Source organism: Sarcophilus harrisii, chromosome 6 (assembly GCF_902635505.1).
Source record: "Sarcophilus harrisii chromosome 6, mSarHar1.11, whole genome shotgun sequence".
NCBI lineage: Eukaryota > Metazoa > Chordata > Mammalia > Dasyuromorphia > Dasyuridae > Sarcophilus > Sarcophilus harrisii.
In genome coordinates, this window is record NC_045431.1 from 170151501 (window position 1) to 170176808 (window position 25308).

Consider the following 25308-nt stretch of genomic DNA (forward strand, 5'->3'; position numbering starts at 1 on the left):
TGTTTAATTCGTCATTAACAATGTGATGATTGGCAAAATGTTTATTGCTGTGAAGAAGTAAACAAAAACAGCTTTTTTGAACAACTTCTACTCCTCTCCCCAAAATATTAGTGCTTTTACTTTCCCCATTTTACAGATGAGAAAACTGAGTCAGACAGTTTGCCTGGACTTCCTTTGAGAAGTATCTTTCTTTTCAGAAGCCCAAACTTTTCCCTGAAACACAGTCCCTTCTGTCATTGTGGCTTTACTCTACCCTCCTTCATGCTTGAAATAGCTTGGTGTCCCTGTAACATGATTCCTGCATTCTTAAAATATTTGCAAAGAAGGTTTCTAGCACCATGGAGGCAATAGCGATAGGTATGCTGAGGATATATGGTGGATATATTTATCTATCCCAACCCATTCCTTTTGATGAAAAGAATGAAGAAAGAAGTCTATTTCAAAAGGAGGGTGGAGTAAAGCCACGATGACAGAAGGCACATGGAGAAGAAGGAAGGGCAGAGTGGTTCTATTTTCCTGGAGTATATAGGTAATGAAGGGAAATGGAAGAAACTATGGTATGGCTTCAAATGACAATAATGTTGCTATTATGCTTAGTAGTCACTTTATGGCTGAGTTTAAAAGCTTAACTAATTATCCCGGGGCATAAAGACTTAGAAAGTTTTATTTAAGCATGTTCTTTAAAGGTTCCAGTGGTTAAAAATTCAAGATGGCAATCCTACCTATTGTGAAATAAACTACAAAATGAAACAAAGAGACAGATATGAAGATTGAGGCAATCACACACTGAAATTATCATGGCTTTTTATTATAACTGTAACAAACAACATTTTAATGCTATGCAATCATACACAGTTTCTCAAACTATATACATACTGGAATTTATACAAGTCTACACATTACCAAAGGGGATAAAAGCCATTACCAACCAAAAAAGGTCAAATTATCAGCAAGATTAAAAAAAAAAAAGTTATGGCTAATTAGTCACAAAAATTCACAGTTAATCTGCAAATATTTTAAGGATGCAGGAATCATATTGCACATAATACAATTATAAATGCTAACCAGAAGATTTGTATATTTAATCTATTTTTTCACAAAATTTACATCATCATGCAATACTTCACTGTATACAGAAAAACTCACAAACTGTTTGAACATAGTAGCCAAAATCTCATTAAAATCATCTTTAAATTATACAGAAAATAATTTTATTATACAATAAAACCCTTCAGTGTAGTACACTTAACGGACACAAAGTTATATATATTTTGTTCATAGACAGTTACGCTTTAGTGTTCTTCCTTGTCCTTTCCTTTTCTTTCTTTTTCATCTTGCAGTGAGGTACCAAGCTTTTTGATGAGGACTGAGAGAACCTTATCCAATGGGTCCATGACTCCTCTTTGAAGCCATTTAGGAATAGTGGTTCTGGCATGATGAAAGCCCAATTTTTGAAGAATATAATCAACACCTACTGGGTCAATTTTTCTTCCAGTCCAGGAAATTAGCCTTAAAAAGAAAAAAAAAAAGTTTTAACTAAAGCCCTCTATAAAATTAAAATCTTGAAGCAGATTCAAAAGCCATCTTTCTATTTATAAAAATTTTGGCATGCATGAAATTAGTAGCCATATAATATGATAAAATAGTAACCTAAACACCCAGTTTTGAGTCAACTAGAACACAGTCTTATATCTACTTGGCCAAGAGTACATGAAAGCTGTGTGTATTTGAAGCCAAAGGAGATTAAAAGCATATATATGTTCTTAAGAAGCCCAAATAAAAGGCACATTTTTTTCTTTTTTTTTGGCTAATTCAGTGCCAGATAAAAGTTTTTTTTTAGCGCTAGGACACAATACTAACTGCAATGCCTCAAAGAACACTAAACAAAATAATCTGTTTAGTTTTAAAGAATCCCTTAAGAGTTCCTAGAAACAGTAGGCATAGTGGAAGGGACAATAGATTTGGAGACAGAAGGACTGTGTTCAAAGCCTGATTTTGCTAGGTAATACTTTGGGGCAAGTCACTTTAATTTTCAGTGCCTAAGTTTCCTTCTCTGGAAAATAGGAGAAAGAGAACTAGAAGATCTGTTAAGAACCCTTCTAGCGCTAAATCTGTGAGCTTGTTATTATTGTGGAGATCTTTTGAGATAAAGTATGCAAAAAGCTGGGAAAAGAAACTTAGGTTTAAGAACTTTGGTTTCAATGACAATTCAATGGAAAATTGTTATTTTATTTTTGCTAAGGCAATTGGAGTTAAGTGACTTGCCCAGGGTCACACAGCTAAGACGTGTTAAGTGTCTAAGATTAAATCTGAACTCAGGTTCTCCTGACTTCCAGGCTGGTGCTCTATCCACTATGTCATCTAGCTACCCCTAAAAATTTTATTATTATCTTTATGTAAATTCTAAAAATAAAATTCACAGCATTTTTCATTATGTTGCTTGCATTTACAAAATAGATTGTCCTAATAAATTTTCAGCATCGTATTTTAAACTTTTAAACAATCTGTAGAAAAATCTACAGTTTCACATTGCCCACAGTCACAGTGTTTTGCTGATTTAGTTGTGATATATGCTCTTGAATGAAAACCTCCTATCAAAGCACTCACTAGCTCTTGTCCACAGAAAAGTCATGAGTTATAAGATATCTTGCAATTTTGCTAAATTATTTTTGGTGTAATAATGCTTGAGTATTATATAGCCTTTATAAAAATTTGGATGTTTTCTTTTAGCTGGGGGACAGTGGAGGCATATCAAATAAAGCACACTTAACCTGGACTCTGCAGACTGAGAAGAGGCAGCAAAGTGTTCACAATCTAGCTTAGAATCACAGGATTTAGCATCCAATTCCTTAATTTTACAGGACAACCAAACTGAAGCCTGGACTAGTGGACAGTTGCCCAAGGTCACTCTCTGTGTCAGGTTCCCCAGAGCTCTTTGGACTGGGCTGTGCTGCACTGCAGATCAGTGTACAAATAAATAAAAAAAAAATCACCAATTCATTTATGTGAACCTCCTTTCTACATTTGAAAAATGAAGAGAAATGACAGGCATGACTAAACTCCTAGGGAAATGCTTTATGAACTTTAAATCACAATTACCAGGAGAGATGTCATCGCCAAAGAGGAAGAAAAGTGCAGGAGACATCCAGTGCCCTCTGTAAGGAGGTATAAGCAAATGTCTGCCAAACAACCAGACAACCTTTTGGCACACTTACAAGAAGCACCAGGATGTGGGGGAAAGGAGAAGGCCCCAAGTTTGAATCTCAGGATAGCTGTCTGTCTCCTGTGTCATGAGGGACAAACCCCTTTACTGCTCAGGGACAAAACTCCTTCATCTTTAAACTGAAGGGGTTAGACTGAATTGGTCTTTAAAGAACCTATGAATACTAAAACTTATGGCATTAATAATTTTAATATAAAACATAATGTTTATTCCTTTGGATCCAACTAGGCTAAAATGGGATTTGACAAACATATACAAATAGAAAAATGACAGCATTCAATTACTCTTGTCTAGTCACATATTCAATGATGTCATGAGTTGTTCATGAGAAAATGCACCTGTTCTTCATTACCAATGTATTACAAACTCTGTGCTTCAAAACATTTCCAGAGAGAGCTCTCAGGAAGCTGGGAATGAATGGCTGCTTTGTGAGTATGTTTACCATGGTACAGGTTTTCACAAGACCAGGATGAAAAGATTTAAAGTTAGGACTTCATATCCTTGACCCCATGATTTTGAATATCAAACTGTTTAGATAAGGCAAAGGGAGTCTAATGGCAGGCAAGTATTCCTATTTCCAAGCTTGGTAAAATTTCCCAATTAGCTAGTTATTTCAAGTGTTTGTGGGTATATCATTATTTAGTAAAAATCAGGAAAACTAGGCTGCTTATTGAATTTGAGAGAAAACAGCATATTTGTTGATGTAAAACTGTTGTATGCTTATTTGGGTTAAACACAAAGCATGGTTCCATGGGGGTGCTAAAACAAAATGAAATAACTATGAGTACTTAGAAGTGGAAAGGAGTCACTAGGCTATGGTATCTATCTATCCCTTTCTAGCACTTCTGAGATAGTATGGATAGGAAAGGAAGCAGCAGGAAACATCAGGCCAAAGAGAGCAAATCAGCTCTAGCACCAAAGAAGCCACAAAATTATCCTCAACAAGCAGCAATATTGGGTAAATGACAAGCTACACTTTCAAAAATGCTATTTCTGCAAGAAGACATTCCTAAGAATGCTAATCAAAGGGCATTACAGCTAGTTACACACCGTAGTGTAGGCTCTAGATGCCAAGTATTGCACATAAAATCTCTCCAGTCTACAGTAGTATATGAGATGCTTTCTTCTCTGTCCTTCTCAGAGGAATTATCATCATGAATGATGATTGGACTTTTTTGTCCTGGTCGAGTAGATAACAGTCGAGGTGGGAAAATAGCTGGAGTAAAAAAAAGAGAACTCAATTTATGAATCTTAGTAATTAATTTGAAATAAACAGGATTATATAATTTTCTTTTCAAGTCAAAGGGGACTGTAAGATGAGGAAAAAAAAAAAAGACCAAAATCTACAAATTCAGGATATTTTGAATGGCATGGTAACAATCACCTAGTAAAACTCTTTAAATTTATTTACCTTTTATCTTCTCTACACTGCAGTCAGTGAGTCAGGAGTTAATCTTCTTAGCATCCTTTACCTATGTCTGTCTCTCTTCCTTAAAGACTCATTCTAACATCTCTTTTAAAGTTACAAGTAAAGTATATCACAATACAGAGGAAAAATCCAACACCAATTAGGAAAAAATGTGCCATAATTTCTTTCTTGATAACATCTTTACAAATAAAACAGTTGTATAAAAAATCACATACTTAGAATTCAGTGAAAAGTGTCAATAGAATTTATTTTAAGTGTTAAGCCAAACTTAAAAATAACTCTGGACAAAAATAGCACCATTTTGTCAGTTATGTTTAGCACATGATAATTTTATATTAATATCTGCCCCAAAGTAATTCTGCAGAATATCAATAAGATGAAAAGGTAATGTGTTAACAAAGACAGGCTAATTATTAGCCTGACATAATGACTGGAGGTAGGGTCACTGTATATACTCAATGGAGATATTTATTTATAATTAACATTTTCTTGAGCTTTCTAATTCATTTGGTTCTTAAAATATTTGTATTTGCTATCATTTTATGAAAAAATAAAACTCCTAAAAACACCCAGGACAAAATGCATTTTAAGGATGGGTTACAGGAAATTGGTAGAGACAATGTCAAAGAAATATTAAAATCTATAAAAACCATTACCTACAAATATGTTTAATAAGCTCACTGTCACTCTTTAAAAAGCCAAACAAGAATTTGAAAGCTTTTCTCTGGGTGAAAAAATTATAAAACAGAAGAATATTAAACTAAAAAGATAAAACAAAGATGGAAAAGATAAAATTTTAGCATGGTTTGCATGTATTTGTGAAGGATTTCTACATATTTTGTCTATGTCAGGAGCCTAGCCTGGTCCAATCATTTTCTCCAAATTCTAGCTGAGTCTCAAAGGTGTTTCCAAGTTTTCATTTTAAATTTCACTCTTGAGGTTCATTTTTTTAGCACAAGGAGCTAACATTGTGATGAAAGGAAAACTCAAAGCTGTTATAGTGTGTCCTTCAAATGCATTTCCATGGCTTGGATATAATCTGGCAAATTTTTTCCCCAAATCAGATTTGTCAGAAAAGTATTTGTGAAAGGATGACAAGACAAATATTTGTCCTTCAGAAAGGAAGGACAATGTTGATTTTCTTTCATGTCTTGAAAAATACAGCTATTAGAAAACACTATTTTTTTTGATTCATAATAAGTAAAATTTGAAATATTCTTTATTTCAGGTTGGTCTTTACATCATGATCCTTTAAAATCTGAAATTAAAAAAAAACTTTCTACTGATGAACTTCTGGCTACATTTTGGTGGGGCTTGTACAAACAGTAAAATAAGGTTCTAGAAATATGAGGATGTGGATTCTTTTTTCTTTTAAAAACTTAATAATCTTCAGTCTTTATAATTTTGAGTTCCCAATTCTCTCTCACTCTCCTTCTAAGGCCTCTGCTATGTTATATTACATTTTGCTTTTTTGCTGTAGTCCACTTCTGGACTTTTCAAACTTTTTCCTTGACCTCTTCTGGCAGCCCAACATTTTCCTTTTATTTCCTCTTCAATTCCTTTTCTTTTTTTCTTCACTTTTCTAGACACTAGCTCTCAACTTGTTAGAACTCATAAATTCTAATCTTGATGTGGCTTAGAAAGCACCACTAAGAGCAGCTCAGATTGGGAAGAAAACACCAATGATCACCTAGAGTAGTCACTAAGTTCACCTCCTATGTGCCAGGAAATTTCCTTTTATCATGTTCCCCAACAAGTGGAAATCTAGACTTGCCTTCAAGACCTCTATTAAAGGGAGAACTCACTACAAGACTTCCCTTCCACTTTTTGACAGCTTTAATCATGAAAACGTTTTTCTTTATATTGAGCTGAATGCTGCCTTAATGGAACCTCTCTATTTTGAGGGCCAAGTAGAATAATTCTTTAGCCTCTTCACAAGGTCATACATCAAATCCTAGCAGTTACCCATCACGTCCCCTCTAAACCTTCTTTCTCCGGGACAGACTCTGCCCAGTATTTCCAGCTAATTTCCATATAATATGATCTCAGGTTTCTGAACTCCCCTCCCCCCACCCCCAATTCCTATCTGTGCTCTTAGAGATGATTTTTTTTTTCTTTCCTGGTCCCTCTTGGAATCTAGTAGATGCTCAATGTTGATTATGTGATCACACTGATATAATGCCAATCAATTACATCTAACTGAATATAACAGGGAATTAAAATGTTCAGTCCCTACCAATTAATTAATCAAAAATATTATTTTTTTTAAAGCACTATGTGTCAGTCCCTGAAGATTCAAATTTAATGAATGATGAAATAATTCCTACTTTCAAGGCACTCACGCTCCATTCTTATAATTCTTTGGAAAATGACATGCACGATTAAGACATTTTCAGTGAGTTTTCAAAAGAGAATACACTGACTGCCTACCTTTTTCTTTTTCTTTAAGGTAAGCTGACACTAAGTCATGAAGAAACATAATTAGCTCAGCATCCATAGTCACACAAATGTGGTCAGTGAATTCTGTTACCACACTACATTCCACTTTTGGCTTGATGTTGGTATCTGGAAATGATAAAAAACAATTTTTAAATAAGCCATTTTAATAAAGTTTGTTCCTACTTTCTGGGATAAGACATATGTGTATGTACATACATACACATAAAAGTGATTAATTTTACATTTAGTTTGTGGGAATAAGTTCCAGTATTTATTATCCTCCTCATTATTAGTGATAAATATATAGATATGTCTGTATTTATAGATAGATCTACAGGTACACACACAAAACTATATTATCTGTTTTTATATCTAATTGTATATGAAAACAAAACTAGTTTGAGTTTCCCTAGAATCCAACTTTTAATTGTAAAAATCACACAATTGTGCTATTATAAAACATACCAGGAAGGTAGCAGGTACCTTATTTAGAACATGTTGTATTTGCTAGACAAGCAAATTAGATACTAAGATTTTAAGGGATAAAAAATTGCTTAATTTGCATAATTCTGTAATAGTTATTTAAAACTAGTTAAAAAATAGTTATTCTTTTGCTCTGAACTCTTGACAATATTTGTTAAGTGAATGCTAACCATCTGACCAGATAATTATATCTTCAATAGAAAAATACATATTATTAAAAGAAGAGTTAATAAACATGACTGAATGAAGATAGTATTCCTTGTCTCTAGACTAGACTGAGGCTGGCTGAGTTTTCTTAAGAGCGGTAATAATTATTTCAAGCAAATTATTATATAGAAGTAAGTAGGGAACCAAAAGTCTCAACCACCCACCTTGCAAGGACGGCTCCTGTGGCTCTTGAACATGAATGGATTTGAAGTCCAGTTGCATCCGTGGAAGGGCAAAGATGGTCTCCGTTTCATGGTTATAACTAGAACCTCCTCTGAATCCACTTAACAGACTAGAACTCTTTACAGTTGTGCTACTTTCTGTATTATTAGCATCAACATTTCGAAGCAGATTTAACTCTATATGGGTAAAAAGAAAAATAATATTTATTCAATGTTCAATTAAATAGCCAAACTTCAATAAGCCTTCAGGAATGTAAATGTATTAGTGAAAATAGATGGGTTTGCTGAAATTAGAAAAATTAGATAAATGAACAGCTTTTATAAAAACTCAAAAAATAGATTTGACTACAAATACTATGAGAACAGGCTTAGATTTGTAGCAAAGTGGAACTGACAAAATGATCTTAGTGATTTCATTATTTTTTTTTCAAATAAATTTCTTTTAACTTTCAAAGAGATAAATTCACAGGATTTTAGAGCTGGATTTTAAGAGTTTATTACAATATTCAACAGAACCTGCAGTTTAAGGAATTTCCGTCAAAGTTTGAGGACAGGTATTCATCCTTAGAACTCAATGCAGCTTAGAATTATACTAAGGCTTAGGGGACATCCTGCATATTTGGGGGTTCTTTTATTGACAAAGTTGTTCCTGCTGCTGCCAAAAAGAATACCTGCCTCTGCCGTCCTCCCACTGACCACAAGCAAATTCTATAACCTCTCTATGCATCAGCTTCCTTCTGATTAAGAAAGAAACAACATTTGCACTATCCACTTCATGAATCTGTTCGGCAGTTTTTTATGAATCTTCAGGTGCTAAGTGGGTTTGTCAAGCATATCAAAGTAAAAACGAGCTTTTAAAATTAAAAAGCCACAATTGTAGACAGCTGGAACTCTGGAAAAGTAAACTTGAAAAATCAGTGGAATTGATGAGATTATGGTTTTCTAGTTCACACATACACAGTATGCTATAATGATGTAATTGTAATAGGATATATAAGGGCTAAGAAGGACTGAAAGAGAGACATTCTAATCTCTGACCATCCTGGTGGCTCTTCTGCCTCCTGCACTAAGAGCAAACTAAGTCAGACTACGACAGAGTCAGACTGAGACTGTGAAAGAGACAATAAAGACTTTAGACTATTCCTGTCCATCCTCGTGGTGACTACTCTGCTGAGACCAAGGCCCATCTGGAGGACCTCCAGAAAGCTAGCCTGAACATTACAAACAATGTCACCAATGTTTAAACTTTGAGACATGGGATCCCAGCCAGAAGATATCTTGAGATATACAGACCTTCATTCCTTGTGGCAGTAACATAATTGAACCATTCTTTCACACTTGCCACTCCATGGGGTGGATTTTCATGGCGACGTCTTGTGATCTTGGTTATTGTTGCCATAGGACTTTCTAAAGCACCACAGGGTTTGGTGACCATGGTATTGTGACCTAGATGAAAATCCAATGTCTGGACAACATATGTAGAATGATCACTTGAACCTGGTCCACAAGGGAAAACAAAACATGTTAAGGATGCCATTTTTATTACTATGTAAACCCACATAAACTTAGGTTTTTATTTAAATTTTCTGGTTTTTTTTTTTTTTGTAATTATGTAACTACATTTAGATATTATTGCAATAGCCAGAGGTGAATGGGTCCCACTCAGGGACAAGGATTGGAGGTCTCCTCCCCAACTGGTTCACTGCAATGATTGCTAAAGAGGTGCTTGGTACTAATTACCAATGCAGAGGAGTCAAGAGATACTGAATTCCTGATATCTATTCACTTTTCAGTATGAATATAGGGAGGCTATTGGGTGAAGGGCAAGATCCTAATCTTAGTACCTTATGAGGACTGGAGACCTTTTTTTCTCAAAGGCTCTCCTAGTTGCCTGCTACATAAAGATAATTCCCTCTCTACAGACAGTAAGAGGAGCCATCTAATTCTGTCAAAGTCCTGAGAAGATGAGGGCTCCTGAGCCAGAGGAGGGAGAGGCCCTGCTCTATCACTCCTAGACTACCTCCTCTTTGTTATTCAACTAAATAACAGAAGGAAGTAGCTATCTGCTGCCCAGGACCCAAAGACTGCCACCAAATGGTCCTTGTGTCCACCATTACTGTCCCAAAGATGGTAATGCTGAGGAACAGAAGCATGATGGGGCAGCAACTACCTACCTACAAGCCAGTATGAGACCTTCACATAAACTAATTCATTGATTTTTTGCTCCTCTGATCTAATGAACTGAGTGACCTGGTCATCTTGCATTACCTGTTTCTTATTTTTTTTAAAATTTTTTTAATTTATTTTTTTTTTTTATTTAATAGCCTTTTATTTACAGGATATATACATGGGTAACTTTACAGCATTAACAATTGCCAAACCTCTTGTTCCAATTTTTCACCTCTTATCCCCCCACTCCCTCCCCTAGATGGCAGGATGACCAGTAGATGTTAAATATATTAAAATATAAATTAGATACACAATAAGTATACGTGACCAAAACGTTATTTTGCTGTACAAAAAGAATCAGACTCTGAAATATTGTACAATTAGCTTGTGAAGGAAATCAAAAATGCAGGTGTGCATAAATATAGGGATTGGGAATTCAATGTAATGGTTTTTAGTCATCTCCCAGAGTTCTTTTTCTGGGCATAGCTAGTTCAGTTCATTACTGCTCCATTAGAAATGATTTGGTTGATCTCGTTGCTGAGGATGGCCTGGTCCATCAGAACTGGTCATCATATAGTATTGTTGTTGAAGTATATAATGATCTCCTGGTCCTGCTCATTTCACTCAGCATCAGTTCGTGTAAGTCTCTCCAGGCCTTTCTGAAATTATCCTGTTGGTCATTTCTTACAGAACAGTAATATTCCATAATATTCATATACCACAATTTATTCAGCCATTCTCCAACTGATGGACATCCATTCAGTTTCCAGTTTTTAGCCACTACAAAAAGGGCTGCCACAAACATTCGTGCACATACAGATCCCTTTCCCTTCTTTATAATCTCTTTGGGATATAATCCCAGTAGTAACACTGCTAGATCAAAGGGTATGCACAGTTTGATAACTTTTTGAGCATAGTTCCAAACTACTCTCCAAAATGGTTGGATTTGTTCACAACTCCACCAACAATGCATCAATGTCCCAGTTTTCTCGCATCCCCTCCAACAATCATCATCATTTTTTCCTGTCATCTTAGCCAATCTGACTGGTGTGTAGTGGTATCTTAGAGTTGTCTTAATTTGCATTTCTCTGATTAATGCATTACCTGTTTCAATGGTTCACAAACTGCTCCTTCTTAGTATCTATTCTTGTCTCTGGGATTCAAGTCACCATTTGTGGAGACAAAACTCTTTTCCCTGATATTCTGAGCCCTATCCTGCTCTTCATATTCTCTCATTACAGAGCTCTTTCTCCCCCAAGTCTTCCATTTTCCTGTCGTCCTGGAATTCTCTAGAAAATGTTACATTCCCCATTACTGCTTTGTTCTACTGGCTTCTGCTTCTCATGCATTAACTACCAAACTCCATGAAAAAGCTTTATGCTTTATGCCAGCCTTGGGGCTGGCAGAAGCTTTGTTCTCCACTACCATGGTACCCCACCCTTAGCCCTGGGCAACCTCCCTTCCTCTGATGTCAAATCAAAGCAACAAGCATTTATTAAGTCCTGCTGTGTGCCAGTCCCCGTGTTAAGTATGCAAAAATAATGCAGAAATAGTCCCTAGTTTCAAGAAACTCAAAGCCAAAAGGAAGAGATAACAGAGGGAGCATGAGCACTGAGGAGGGTGGGGAGAGGTTCCTGAAGTAGATGGGATTTTAGCTGGGACTAGGAGGAAGAGGGCAGAACAAAGGAGGAATAGCCTTCTAGGCATGGGGCACAGGAAGAGAAAATGCCCCTGAAAGATGGTGGATTTTGTGAGAGAAACATCAAGTAGGCCTGAGGTGCTGGATCAGAGAACAGGTGGCAGAGAGAACAGTGTAATACTAGAAAGTATGACAAGGGCAAGGTTATAAAAGCTAATTTATTTTTAGGTGATGGGCAACTACTGTGATATGCCTTGTATGGAATCCTGTTTGCGTGTCTTTCTTTTCTTAAGGATTCAGAACTTGATTAGCAGTTTGTTTCTCTCCTATCACCTCTATCCTCACACTAGGAGACTTTAACATTGATCAAGATTCTGGCCTCCCAGGTCATCATCCTTCCCAGCTTTCATGATATCTATCTCACCTCTTCCTTGGATTCCCATGAAAAAAGTAATACTCTCATACCTCTAATTCCAAATTTTTCCCCATTGTCAGATTCTACCATCCTTTTATTCCTCTACTTCCCTACCTTTCCTCTGTTAGCAGAACCTCCATGGCCTTAACCCTTGCCAATGCACCATGCTGGAGGCACCATGATATGACTGGGAATCACAGGACATTAGTTTGAATCCCAGTTACTTTTACCCTTTCTGGGCTTCTTCAGATCTTTGTCAATAAGACATTCATGATTCATTTCTCTCAAATGAATTCTCATTTTTTCTCTTCTCAGTCTTGACTTTACAAGTGGCCTTTTCAAAAACTTACTTCTCCTTCTACACTCCATTTCCTTCCATCCCCCATTCCTGGTCCAATCACTACTCTAGGATCACAAAGGACTTATTTTCCCTGTTTTCTCCTGATGTTAGTGTTTGAAAAAATGGAAATTTTAAGGCTACAATGCTCAGCCTGAGGCAGCAGAGTCCAATTGGTTCTTGCTCACATGTTTGCTATTAAACTGCCTTTTCTAGCTTGGGTTGATTCACAGGGGATAATCTCTCCTTTCTTGGTAACAACTAATATAGCACACTGTGAAGAAATATCTGGTTATGATAAAAACTTGGAAAAAGCTGATTCAGAAAAATAACCTAAAAGTGAAGGGAAGAGGGCAATCCTTCCTCTGCAGGTCAGTAAACAGCTGACCACAGTCCCAGGAAGTTCAGCTTCCAAACTCCTATCCAAGAATTTTGACTGGGATTTCTTCCCAGTCAGGGAAGAGAGTGGCTAAGCTCAGAAACAGGCCTATAAAACATTCTTGCTTTCTAAATTATCTTCCAGCATTTGGTCTAACTATAGTCAAGAACATAGTAAATTTATTATTTCTGTGAGACATGGCTTACCACCTTCTTTTTTTCCCCCCCTTGAGGCAATTGGGGTTAAGTGACTTGTCCAGAGTCACACAGCTAGGAAGTGTTAAGTGTCTGAGACAAGATTTGAACTCAGCTCCTCCTGACTTCAGGGATGGTGCTCTATCCACTGCGCCACCTAGCTGCCCCATACCTTCTTAATATTAAGGCTTACCTTCTTCCCAGATTTTTTGTGCTTCTGTCCAAAATGCAATATTTGGTTCTTCTAAATGAAAAAGAGCCCAAGATTTTGAGCGGAAATTAGGCCCATGGAAACAAGCAAGTGTCATGTGATTTCCATGCAGGCTCATAGAACCTCCAAATTGCATTCCATCTTCTGGTAATGGAATCTGAAATAAAGATATGTGGCATCCTGATACAACCTTCAAAACTCCCGGCCAATGGCGGTGATGAGCAGCATCCAATACTGTAAGAGAAGGGCAAGCCATTAATTCATTAATTCACCTCCCCTCTAAGCATCATTTAAAAGAGATGTACAAATATGATCTCTGTTAGCAAGATTACTGCTCAGTGTTTTGGCTGAACCTGAATATGATGAGGTGTATGAGAAAAATAATGATACAAAGAGCTCAACAGCCACCTTCCATCATGAACAGGTCTTTAGGGGAAAAGATGCTAGGGTGTGAGGTACAGGAAGCAGATGCAAGCAAGGAGAGAAGAGGACTTTGGAGAATGGCAGATGTTGATGCCATCTTTTAATGACCTGCAAGAGATAAAATACAGTTCTGATCACACAGCATGAGGCTAGATTGCCATTGGGTATTTTCAATATTTCCCAGCTGTTCACCACCAAAAAAAAAAACCTCGTTTTTGAGGCCAATATTGTTCCAGTAGTGAGATATGACAATGAATCATGAAGCACCATGACTCCAAAAGGTGCCCCAAAGGACAATCATGAGTCTAAGGTGATGTACAACCATATCATCAATAGTGACATGCCTATAAGAAATGGCATTAAAAAATGGCATTAAAAAAACAATCATCCGTATACACACACAAAATGCCCCCAAGAAGTGGGTGGGCTGTCAAATAGCAGGAACAAGAGGTCATGGAAGCTCAAGGACTATAGCCCTAGAGGAAAGCCTCCAGTGCACTGAGTACATCCTGTATGGAGCACATGTGGCAGAATAAGGACAAAAATTACATAGGATGGCTATGTGATGAGGACCAGAAGAAGCTACAGGCAAAAGGATGAAACAATCCACTGAAGAATCAAATAATAAGGGTGATAATAATAATGATAATCATGAAAATAATAACAATGGCTAGCATTTTATAGTACTTTTAAGGATTCCTAAGTGCTTTGCAAGTATTATCTCATTTGATTTTTACAACAACCCTGGAAGAAAAGTGCTATTTTTACCATTATTTTAGAGATGAGGAAACTGAGACAAATAGGGTAAGTGACTTGCCCAACATCTCAACAACTACTAAGTATTTGAGGTCAAATGTGAACTCAAATCTTCCTGACTCTAGGCCAGCTGTCTATCCACTGTATTACCTAGTTGTTTCTCAAGTATGAAAGTATGCTGTAGAAAAAAATTATGACAGAAATGATAAAATTATTTTTAAGGTACATACAATTGATCTAGAGCTAGAGTGGATTCATTATGAAAATATTTGTTTATGGATTTTTTTTTGGAATAATAAAAACACTAGTTGAGTCCTTTTCAAATTTCTTGTTCAGGTAGAATGAAAAATCTTGCCTACAGAGGCACATATATGTACTTTTTTTACTTTAATGAACAGAAATTTTATCACTTTCTGTAGGAAAGGGCTTTTCAAAAATTTATGACCATTCTTTATTCTTTATTCTAAGGTTTAGAGCAGATTTAAAGAATAAAGTAGATTTTTATTCAGGTTGTGACTGACAGGTCTAAGATAAAACAACAGTATATGAGATGCATTCTTGTAATTCTTACATAGTTCTTGTGAATTCTTCTCCAGATGACTGGCTGTTGCTTTTGGGGGGAGGTAAGGAACTGGTCCCCAAGTAGAGAGAGCCCTCTTGCTTGTATCAAACTGCTGGGTGAAGAATTCCTGGAGTTTCATTCCTATTTTTATCAAGTCTGGAGTAGTTGATCTTGAAATCATTACTTGAAAAATATCCCATTTTAAATCTCCATGGACAAAAATTTCACTAAATCATAAAAAGAGAATATTTCAGTTAATATAGCAATAAGTTAGGGCATATCACCAAACATTTTCCCATTTTTTTTTCCTATTTCAAATTAATTATGCCATATAAAATATCTGGCTGAAAACAATTGGCCTAGGGTTTTTAGAAGTGGGTGTTAGAAAACATACAAGAACACAGGACTGAAAACATAAGGTATTCAAAGAAAGGCCTGTGTTACTATACCTTTTATCTGACATACTTGAATCCACTGTATTATACAGATTCACTTTCCATTCATCCTGCAGTTTGAGATCTGCATTACTGAAAATACCCATGAGGATACTCGACCCCATGTAATCCACCCGAGCTTCAGTTGAACCCAGAGTAATTTGAATTTTATGACTTGGTTGCTGATTTGGATGTTCAGAAATATGGGCTGTAAGAAACACATTTAGTCACTTTTTAAAGAAACTGTCAACATTAAGGAAATAATCAGAATAAAACATTTTTAATTTTTAAAGTCAATCTAATAGATAATTTTACATCCTAAGAGAATGATTTCATCGGCTAACAACATTTATAAAGTGTTTGCAACATTGGTGGTACTGTAGCAATAAATACAGAGAATGAAATGATTCTTGCTCTCTAAAAGCCTATGTTATAGCAAGGGAGATATTATTATATACAATGCATATTGAAGGATATACAGAATTATTATTAAAAGAATAAATACAAAATGGGTTGGTGGAAAGGAGAGTAGGAGTTAAGACTGGGAGTGGAGAGAAGTAGAAAAGATTTTCTGTAGAAGGTAGCACCTGAGCTACCTTCTTTGGAAGAAAAGGCAGAGGCAAGAAGGGCACTGCAGTTAAAGAAAGCCTTAAATTAACAAGGTTCAAGGAGTTAAACAATCTAAAAGCCAGTTTAGTTACTGACCAACCTACCAACCATCTCCAAAGTGTTGACATCTATGGTACCTCCAACTACGCCTCCCTTTGAATCTAACTGGGATCTTCCCAGGCCAACAGACATGCTGATCTCTCGGTCTCTATTACTTCCTACTGACAGACGACCCTGACTTTTCAAACCACTGGTAGTCCACCTGGAAAAAGAAAAAGAAAAAAAAGAAAAATGGGACCTAATTGAGATGGATGAATTTCAATGTTTTAAATTATGAAAATGGAGATTTAAAACAGGTTAACTTTTCCAAAGAACACTGCCACAATCTATTTTTTTTAAAGGGTAAAAGTTACAGGCTATAATACTACTGCAATAAAACTTTTCTGCAATTTTGATAGAAAGTATAGTATTCTGTTTTAATAATCATAAAATGGAATAACTATAGAATTGGAAAGGATCTAAGAGGCCAACCAATACCTAAATCTGAGAGCCAGAAAGGAATTGGCAGCCAGCTAATCCAACTGAAATTTGAAAGGGATTACAGAGGACTGACCAAGTATCATTCAGTCTCTGCGTAAGGGGTCCCAAGGAAAGGAACTACCATCTCTAAGGCAGCCCATTATACTTTGGGAGAACTCTCATTAAGGAAAATTTTTCTGTTATCAAGCCTAAATTTGATATTTTTGTAGTTGTCTTCTGAGAGAAAAAGAGGATGTGTAATACCACTCCACATCTTTGAAAGGTTGTTTTTTCCCCTCTTCTCATTCCTGGGCTAAACATTCCTAGCTGTTTTATCCAATTCTTGTTTTTTTCTTTTTGATAACCCCTTGGTCTCAAACTTCACTATTACCTGATGTACATTCAGTTCTGGATCAAGGAATTTACATGCTTTATCTGTTGGGTGAGTTATACTCCTAAAGCATAATAGGAATAACTCGGCAGACAATCTAACTAAATAAGTTCTTATTCAGTCATACCTGACTCTTCACAACCTTATTTAGGATTTTCCTGGCAAAGATAATGGAATTGTGTGCCATTTCCTTCTCCAGCTCATTTTACATATGAGGAAACTGAGACAAGTTAAGTGGATTAAGTGACTTACTCAGAATCACACAACTAGTGAGTGTCTGAAGCTACATTAGGACTCAGGAAGATGAGTTTTCCAAGTCCCAATGCCAATGCTTTATGCACTATGGTGCCACCTAGCAGCTGCTCTTACTAAAGCTTAAACATATGAATGACTTACGTTGTATTACCCATGACATTGCTCATATTCATTTGAACATTAAGTTGTTTGAGGTTGATAGCAAACACGACCAGGGTCTCCCATGGGGTACCTTGTTGGCTGGCTGCTTTGTTTGACTTATTAAAAGGAGTAGATGTTCTTGAGAGTGAATCTAAAAAAAGAAAGTTAAGACATTTTGTGTCAAAAAGTCATTGGGGTTATTTTATGTCACAAATTTGCATGTCATCCTCTGCAGAGAGACCATGCTAATCTCTGTATCTTTCCAATGTTACTATATGTGCCGCCCAAGCAAGCACAGACATTGGGGTTATTTCAAAACAAAACCTGATAAAAAATCTTGTATCTATAATAGTCAGAGCTTTTAAAAAATCATAAAACAGCTTTTATATGTTTTTTACAAGTATTTTTAAAACATAGTAGGTTCACTTATGTGAATACCTGAATCTAAGAAGAAAATAAAACTATTCTTCTATTCTGCTATTCAATTCTGCTAATATGGCATGTATAAGTTCACTCTCAGAATTTTGTTCCAGTGTCTAGCTAATTACTCAGGGACTCGGTACAAAATTTTGAGAGGCCATGTGGAGGCCACAGTGGTCGTCAAAGTGGTCAGTCCCTGCAACTCAGTTCAGTTATGCTGATTTATGTCCAACCCCTTGATGGGCTGTTGAAGCTGACATACCTGTATAATGTGGCTGGAGCAGCAGGACAGGGGAGGGGTGTGGGCCTTTCTTGGGCCAGTGTTCAGTACATAACTACCCATTACTGGTCTATATCTCACTCTGCTTGGACAGAATAGACTACAGCCTTCATTTTGTTCCCTGCTTTCCAGGCTCTAGCCTCCACATGCTTTTGCTTGATCTCTCAAAGAGCAGGGGCAGTGTGCTCCTTCCTTACTTTAGCTTCGTTCATGTGTGACTTCTTAGGAGGAAGGCTCTACAGATCCCCAGCTGTCTTGCTATTAAGTTCTCAAATGACTTATATTAACTTAACTGTGCTGTTTCCTCCCAACAGCCCAGTAAAAAATAAAAGCATTAAGAGCAAGATCTATTCTGGTTTTGGTTTTTGTTACCCCAATCTCTAGCACAGTGCTGCCTGTGTAGCATTTACTTGGTAAATGTTTTGTTGAATTGAGTTGAATTAGGAAACTGAGACACAAAAGTAATTTGTTAAAGAAGGTCTAGTTTTGAACCCAAATCTTCTGATTCTAATTCCAGTATTTTTCATTATACCAACTATTAGGATGAACTGATCAGTTTATCAAGTTTTATTGCAACAGGATAGATAAGAGGACAGCTTTGCTGACTGCTTAAGCTTGCTTGGTAGAAACTCCTTAGGAAGGTAAAAGGTACAGGCTTTCTGATGACTTTCTGAGAAGGGCAATCAAAATGATTTCTAATTCCTTATCAATTCTGTCTCTTTCACTCATCATTTGAGTGAGTTTTTACTATCTTTCAGGGAACTGAGATCATAAGTAATTTGGGTTGTTTTCGTTCATAGTGTGTGTGTGTGTGTGTGTGTGTGTGTGTGTATGTGTTTATCTATGTGGTACGTATGTATGGCATGTGGGTGTATTTATGTAGTATGTATGTGCGGCATATAGAGACATATTTATGTGTATATGTGTGTATGTGTATATGTAAGATATACATACATACACACATATATAAAAAAAAACCTATAAAACCCCAGTTTATATATATTCCAAGTCCTACTAGAAGAAACTACTTAAGGGGAGGACTGCTTAGATTCCTACTCACTGTTCTTAAGAGTCAAAACTTGAATAATTAGATTATAGTTTTTAACTCTTAAACAGCTCAATATTCATGGTTACAATTTAATGTATTTTTACTTGGCTTAGAAGCTTAACTCTGTCACAATATGGGTTCAAATTCTTTCATACAAAAGCTTAATTTCAAAAACAGAACAGAATAAAACCTAGTCTCAAGATCTTCCAAGTTCAGGATGTAAGTTAGTTGTTTTATTCAAAGTAGGCATTTCACAATTTTTCCTATCCCCTTCCTCTCTACCCTTCCAGGTCTGAGAGTTTCTCCTAACCTCCAGCTCTCAGGTTTCTCCTCTCTCTCCTAACGGTGAAATCCCTTGTCCAGATCCCAGGAAAGGCTGGGGCTGCAGGATCACCATTGCCTCTGCTACCAAAGTGGGTCTTGGATCTGCTACTATCAATACCACCTTCTGTTCCCCCCCCCCCCAGTCACATATCTCCTTTTGATTCAGCTTCTAACCTTATCATTCCACTGCTCTTTCAAAATTTATCCTCAATCTCCTTGATTTTACTGTAGCCTTTGGCACTGTGGATCCATCTCTTCCTGATACCCTCTTCTCTCTAGGTTTTCCAGATACTACTCCTCTCTCCTGGTTCTCCTTCTACCTCTCTGACCTTTCCTTCCAATCTCCTTTGCCAGATCTTCCTCTAACCATAAGGGCCCCGAGGGCCCTCTTCTCCTCTCCCTTTAGACTACTTCATTTGTTGATCACATCTGCTCCCATGGATTTAAATGACCATTTCTAAGTTGATGATCCTCAAATCTACCTTTCCTGCTAACCTCCAATTTTTCATTCCCAACTGCTTTTCATACATTTCCAACTATGTCCAATACACATTTTAAAACTCAAATTTCCCCAAAACTTTCCTCCCATTCCCACCTTCCCAATTACTTTTGAAAGCAACTTAAAAACTAAGGGTCACTCTGTACTACTCACTGTCTCTTACCCCCCAGTATTTAACTGGTGACAAGACTTATTAAGTTTGCCTCTGCAGCATCTCTTGAATATGTCCCCTTCTCTCCTCTGACACCTCCACCTTGGTGTAGCCCTCATCACTTCACACCCAAACTACAACTACCATCACCACTAGTGCTACCACTCCCACCATTATGTGGTGATTTAAGGTTTCCAAAGCATGGAATATTATTCCATTTGATTTTGACAGTAACTCTGTGAAGTAGGTGCTATTATTATTATTATTATCTCATTTTACAGATGAGGAAACAGAGGCTGAGAGGCTTGCTCAGGGCCATGTACCTATTAAGTGTGTAAAGTGGGATTAAAACTCAAGTCTTCTTGTCAATAGCAATGGCCTTCTTATTAGCCCTACAGCCTCAAGTCTCCCCTCCTTCCAAGCCAGACTCCACTCAGCTTTTAAGGTGATCTTCATCAAGCATGGGTCTACTCCTGTCACCTTCTGACTCAATAATCTCCAGGATCAAAACTAAAACACTCTGCTTGGCATTGAAAGCTCTTTTTAAGCTGTTCCCTGCTGCCTCTGCAGTCTTTTTATACTTTACTTCTCCTACATATTCTTGAATCCAGTAACACTGGTGTCCTGTCTTTTTTCTTTTCTTCTCTTTTCTTCTTTTCTTTCCTTCCTTCCTTCCTTCCTTGCTTCCTTCCTTCCTTCCTTCTTTCCACAATTGGAGTTAAGTGACTTGCCCAGGGTCACACAGCCAGGATGTGTTAAGTGTCTGAGGCCAGAGTTGAACTCAGGTCCTCCTGACTTTAGGCTGATGCTCTGTCTACTGCACCACCTAGCTGCCCCTCCTGTCCTTTTTCCCCTATTCAGTTCTGGATACATTTTCTCCCTATCTTCACTGATTTCTTTTAAAACTTGGCTAAAATCCTACCTTCTCCCACAAGTTTGGTGTGCCTTCCTACTGAGAGTCTCTGTCACTTACCATGTATCGCTTAGTAGCCTGCATGTTGTCTCTCTAATTAGGTTGTAGAGAAGGCATTATTTTGTCTTTTCCCTGTCTCCCTTATGCTCAGCAGGGCACCTACAGTACTGTAGGAACTTAATGAAGACTTGCTAATCTCCCTTGATTTACAGGTGGTGATGGACAACAAGAATGACATTTCTGGACTCCTGGAAAGTGGAATGTGTTTTAGCTATCATGGCCCTTTTGAATCTCATAACAATTTTGTGAGGTTGATGCTATCGGGATCACTGACCCTGCTTTATAAATGAGGAATGGAGGCACAGAAAGGTTGGCTCAATGACTAGCTCCTGGACACACAGTATGAGGAGCTTTATTCCAAACCAGGTTTTTTTTGACTCTTAAGAATGCCCATTTGCCCCTCGCTAAGCCACATTAACTCCTTCAACAGTGACACATCTAGGCATAAGGAATCAGTGTTAAAACTATGGTTGCAGAAGCTGGAGGAATCTCCCACTCAAGTGGGGCCCAGAGTATAATCTGCTCTACTTACACCCTTGGGTGCAACTCCAGTTTTTCCACAAGGATTATTAGCCAAGGAGAACACTCATCTTCCTAGAATTTCAGAATGGTATAGGAAAGAAACTGGAGGAGAGAGGAATGAAGCCAGAGACTGGACTAGATTCTACTTCACTAATCTAGATGTGTGGCTAAAGTGTTGACATAAAGAAAGATGAGGAAGATGGTGGAGGCAGAGCAGGCATGGCTTGGTAACTGGCTAGGTATGGATAGAGAAGACAAAGGAGTGAGGGATAGATGAAGACTTGTGTCTGTGAAAGAAACAGTGAAATCAGAAGGAAAAGCAGGAGAAATAATGCCAGGATCTGGGAGCCTAGAGAGGGAAAGGGATAGATCTACCCAGGTGTGATGCTGACAGTCAATTATAGTGTGATAGGTGTGATGCTGACAGTCAATGCTAGTGCAAGGAGGAGCACCAGAATTTCCTTGAGCAATCAGACAATGAGTCAGGGCAGTGTGCAATATCCCAGAGACCCAGGAAGAGAGGATGATTGGCTCTATCACAAGTTTCCTATAGAATTCAATGAGAAGAAAGACTAAACGATGGTCATAGGATCCAGATGGCCTCTGAAAATGAAGTTTCAGTAGAATAAAGGGAGAAAAAGCCAGATTACCAGGTTGTAGGATAAAGAGGGTGTGGAAGATGTAGAGATATACTGTGAATATGTTACTTTTTCAAAAATCTAAACATGAAGGATAAATGAAGGGATAAGATGTCACCTAGATGAGCTAGGAGAGTGAAAGGAAGGGTATGTGTATTTCTAAAGGGTTATAAGTAAATAGAAAGGGGATAACGGGAAAGAAGAGAGACAAAAGGTGTCGGTCATAAGGAGATGGGAGGAAACAGAGTAAAAGGCACAGGGACACTTGTTCCTAACAGACAGGGAGGAGGACTGTGAATAGAGGAAGCAATTGAAGGAGATTTTGTAGGATGGCTTCAATCTTTTCACTGAAATTGGAGATTAGGTCATCTACACTAAGAAAAGGAATGAAGACAAATGCATGTAATGGCTGCTGAGGGATGAGGGCAACAGAAAGACAACTCAGCAATAACAAGCCTTGATGGAAACCTGGACCATCAATTCATAGCAAATGAAAACAGATGGCTCTTTTCAGTGACATTACCACCAGTGGGGGCAAAAGCCTGTTCCTGGGGCATAGAGAGTAGCCTAGTGAAAGAGAAGACAAAGGCATACATGGTGATGGGCCATCTTTGGCTTCCACTTACCTCTCTGTGGAACTGAAGAGTCAGACACACTCCTGGATCGCATGGAAGCAGGAGATTTCAGATTCTGAGCAGTTGCTCCTGGAGACATGCTGCTGTTTGCCATGTGCTCATTGAACACATTGGGTGATTGGGCCATGTGGGTGAAGGAAGCCGACTGGCTGGGCTGTTCCCAGGTCCTGCAGTAAGCTTTACGGGATGACTCTGGAGACAGGTGTTGACTCACTCCCTCAATGGAATCCGGTGTTCCAGGGCCAGATGCTAGCAGAGAGAGAAATGCCATGAATAACAGAGTAAATCCCAGTATAAATTGCTGAGGTGATAATTATCCAAACATAGTTGTCCAACAAAACCTTAAAGAGGGTCACAGGGAATCTGACGCAATTGAAACAACTGAAATAACTACAGCAACAGTAAGAACAAAGTAGTTATCCCACCTATACTCCCACATTCCTCCTACCACTTTATTTCCAAGGGAATGAGACTACTCTACAAACTCCCATAATCTTTGTTCCAACTCAAGAAAATGGTATTAAATTATTAAGAACAAAAAGGAAGATAAAGGACAGAGAAGCTTTCTGGGTAGTCTCGTTTTATCAGAGGGAAGCACATTTCTAATTTCTTCAAGAACAATGATGGAAAATAAGAGCTTAATTTGATTTTATTAAAAATATTTTTTTTCAGGGAGTGAATCATAGATTCATGATTTCATTGGAACCCCACAAAGGAAGCTTTCCATTGCAAGTTGGCACCTTCTCTGTAGCTCAGTCTTAGTGAACTGTTTAGAATAGTAGTGTCAAATTCAAAAAGAAATGGATGCCTGTGTGTAGCAGCACACTGATTAAGAAAACCACAAACTTCCATTACCTTTCAATGTTTCAATGTATTTTAATTTATTTTGTTAGACATTTCCCAACTATATTTTCATTCAATTTGGCTATCCCAGGGGCCTTTGAGGCTATAATCATGTCTGTACATGTCTAAGGTGGAACTTAAACTCGGGTTTTCCTGATGCATATTATACTCTATAGCCCCTCTCAATAACTTTAATGTAATGTAATTTAATTACAAAGTGAGTAATTAAAAATGTACAATAAGTTTTGACCTACCAGGCAAATTTATAGTTTGGTCACCAAGAAAAAGGCGGCGGGCAATACTTCTCCTGTACCAGGCTCTTGGGAAGGCCAGTATCTCACTCAGTCTACGCATGTCATATTTGAAGGAAGCTGAGCCAATGTCGCACACAGCTGAGACACAAAAAGCAGACATTAATATTTGGAGCTAATTCTGAAAACCTGCACTTTATTTTCACATGACCCAACCAAAAAATGGGAACTGTATCAGAACTAGCACCAATAACTGTCTGAGAATGATTTCTGCTATGTGCTAGTCTTTCTGCTTTGTTTATATATGCTCCCTCCACAAATCAAAAATATACAGATGGCCTTTAGTTTACTAATTTTTAAAAGTCTGACTTGCTAAAAGATAATGGACTAGCACAAAAACCAAGGAAAGACACAGAGAGAATCTACTTTGGGACACTTACTTAAAATGCTTCTCTCTTGATTGATTTAGGGTCTTCATTAGTGATTTGGTTGGGCTGATAGTGGAGAAAGGCTTAAGCCTGGAGCTCACATGATGTTTCCCACATTATATTAGTCCTCCGCGCAAGTAAAATTCAAACACCAGGAATATACAGATAATGTATAACTAGATGTTTTTTTTAATCACTCTTAAATCAAACTTCCATCAAAACCTCAATAATATTTTCAACACTGGGAATCTTTTTTAATTCACTCAGAAAACAAACATTTTAATTTAAGAATGGGATAAAATACCAGATATATTTATTAATGTAGTGTCCATTTTGTTTGCGGACTTGTTTGCAGTCTGACTTTCAAAAAATGAGGCGCCTCCAGAACGTCTTATTCGAGATAAGCTCACTTTCACAAACTCAAGGTTTATACTGAGGGAATCTTTTCGACCGGTGACTGAGGTAGGCTCTTCATCTACATTTCCTGGTCCCCACAAAGAAAGACAAAAACCGCACCATTAATTCATACGGGAAAACAACAAAAACTGAAAAAATCCATCAGTTCTAATATTTTGACTTCTAAGAATATTTCAGTGCTACAATATCAATTTGGTAAATTTTTTTATGTATATGTTATGTAACTCTGAAGTAAGCAAATTTGCTCATTTTTCTTTATTACACACTGTGTGTGATAACCTACTAATGGATAAAACATCCTATCTGCTTTTATAGGATCTATTATGGAGGAGCTTCAGGACTCTCAGCCACCTATAAAACAACAATAGGAGTATATGAGTCAGAGAAGGAACTCTTTTGATTGGAGGAATTTTCAAGTGACCTAATGAGTAAAGTCAGTGGTTTCTTCACATGCAGTCCTCAAGTCAGGTCAAATCAGGTAA

General features: G+C 37.3%; 1 protein-coding gene and 1 non-coding gene across 8 annotated transcripts in view; both read right to left on the bottom strand.

Moving 5' to 3' along the window:
- Positions 1 to 787: 787 nt before the first annotated feature.
- KIAA1109 (KIAA1109 ortholog) overlaps positions 788 to 25308 on the bottom strand; it is a 236275-nt gene continuing 211754 nt past the window's right edge. For all 7 annotated transcript variants that reach the window (XM_031943786.1, XM_031943790.1, XM_012551896.3 and 4 more), the window contains 13 exons: positions 24714 to 24893; positions 23985 to 24122; positions 22879 to 23136; positions 17398 to 17548; positions 16196 to 16353; positions 15498 to 15690; positions 15058 to 15275; positions 13290 to 13541; positions 9257 to 9460; positions 7946 to 8140; positions 7083 to 7217; positions 4274 to 4439; positions 788 to 1509 (listed from right to left, as the gene is read on the bottom strand). In XM_031943786.1, the coding sequence (XP_031799646.1) occupies positions 1293 to 1509; positions 4274 to 4439; positions 7083 to 7217; positions 7946 to 8140; positions 9257 to 9460; positions 13290 to 13541; positions 15058 to 15275; positions 15498 to 15690; positions 16196 to 16353; positions 17398 to 17548; positions 22879 to 23136; positions 23985 to 24122; positions 24714 to 24893 (2465 nt within the window). In that variant the 3' untranslated portion in view covers positions 788 to 1292. The remainder of the gene's footprint in view (positions 1510 to 4273; positions 4440 to 7082; positions 7218 to 7945; positions 8141 to 9256; positions 9461 to 13289; positions 13542 to 15057; positions 15276 to 15497; positions 15691 to 16195; positions 16354 to 17397; positions 17549 to 22878; positions 23137 to 23984; positions 24123 to 24713; positions 24894 to 25308) is intronic.
- Positions 17589 to 17693, bottom strand: LOC111721281. The gene has a single exon (XR_002770562.1). It is a non-coding gene; the product is annotated as a U6 spliceosomal RNA (small nuclear RNA).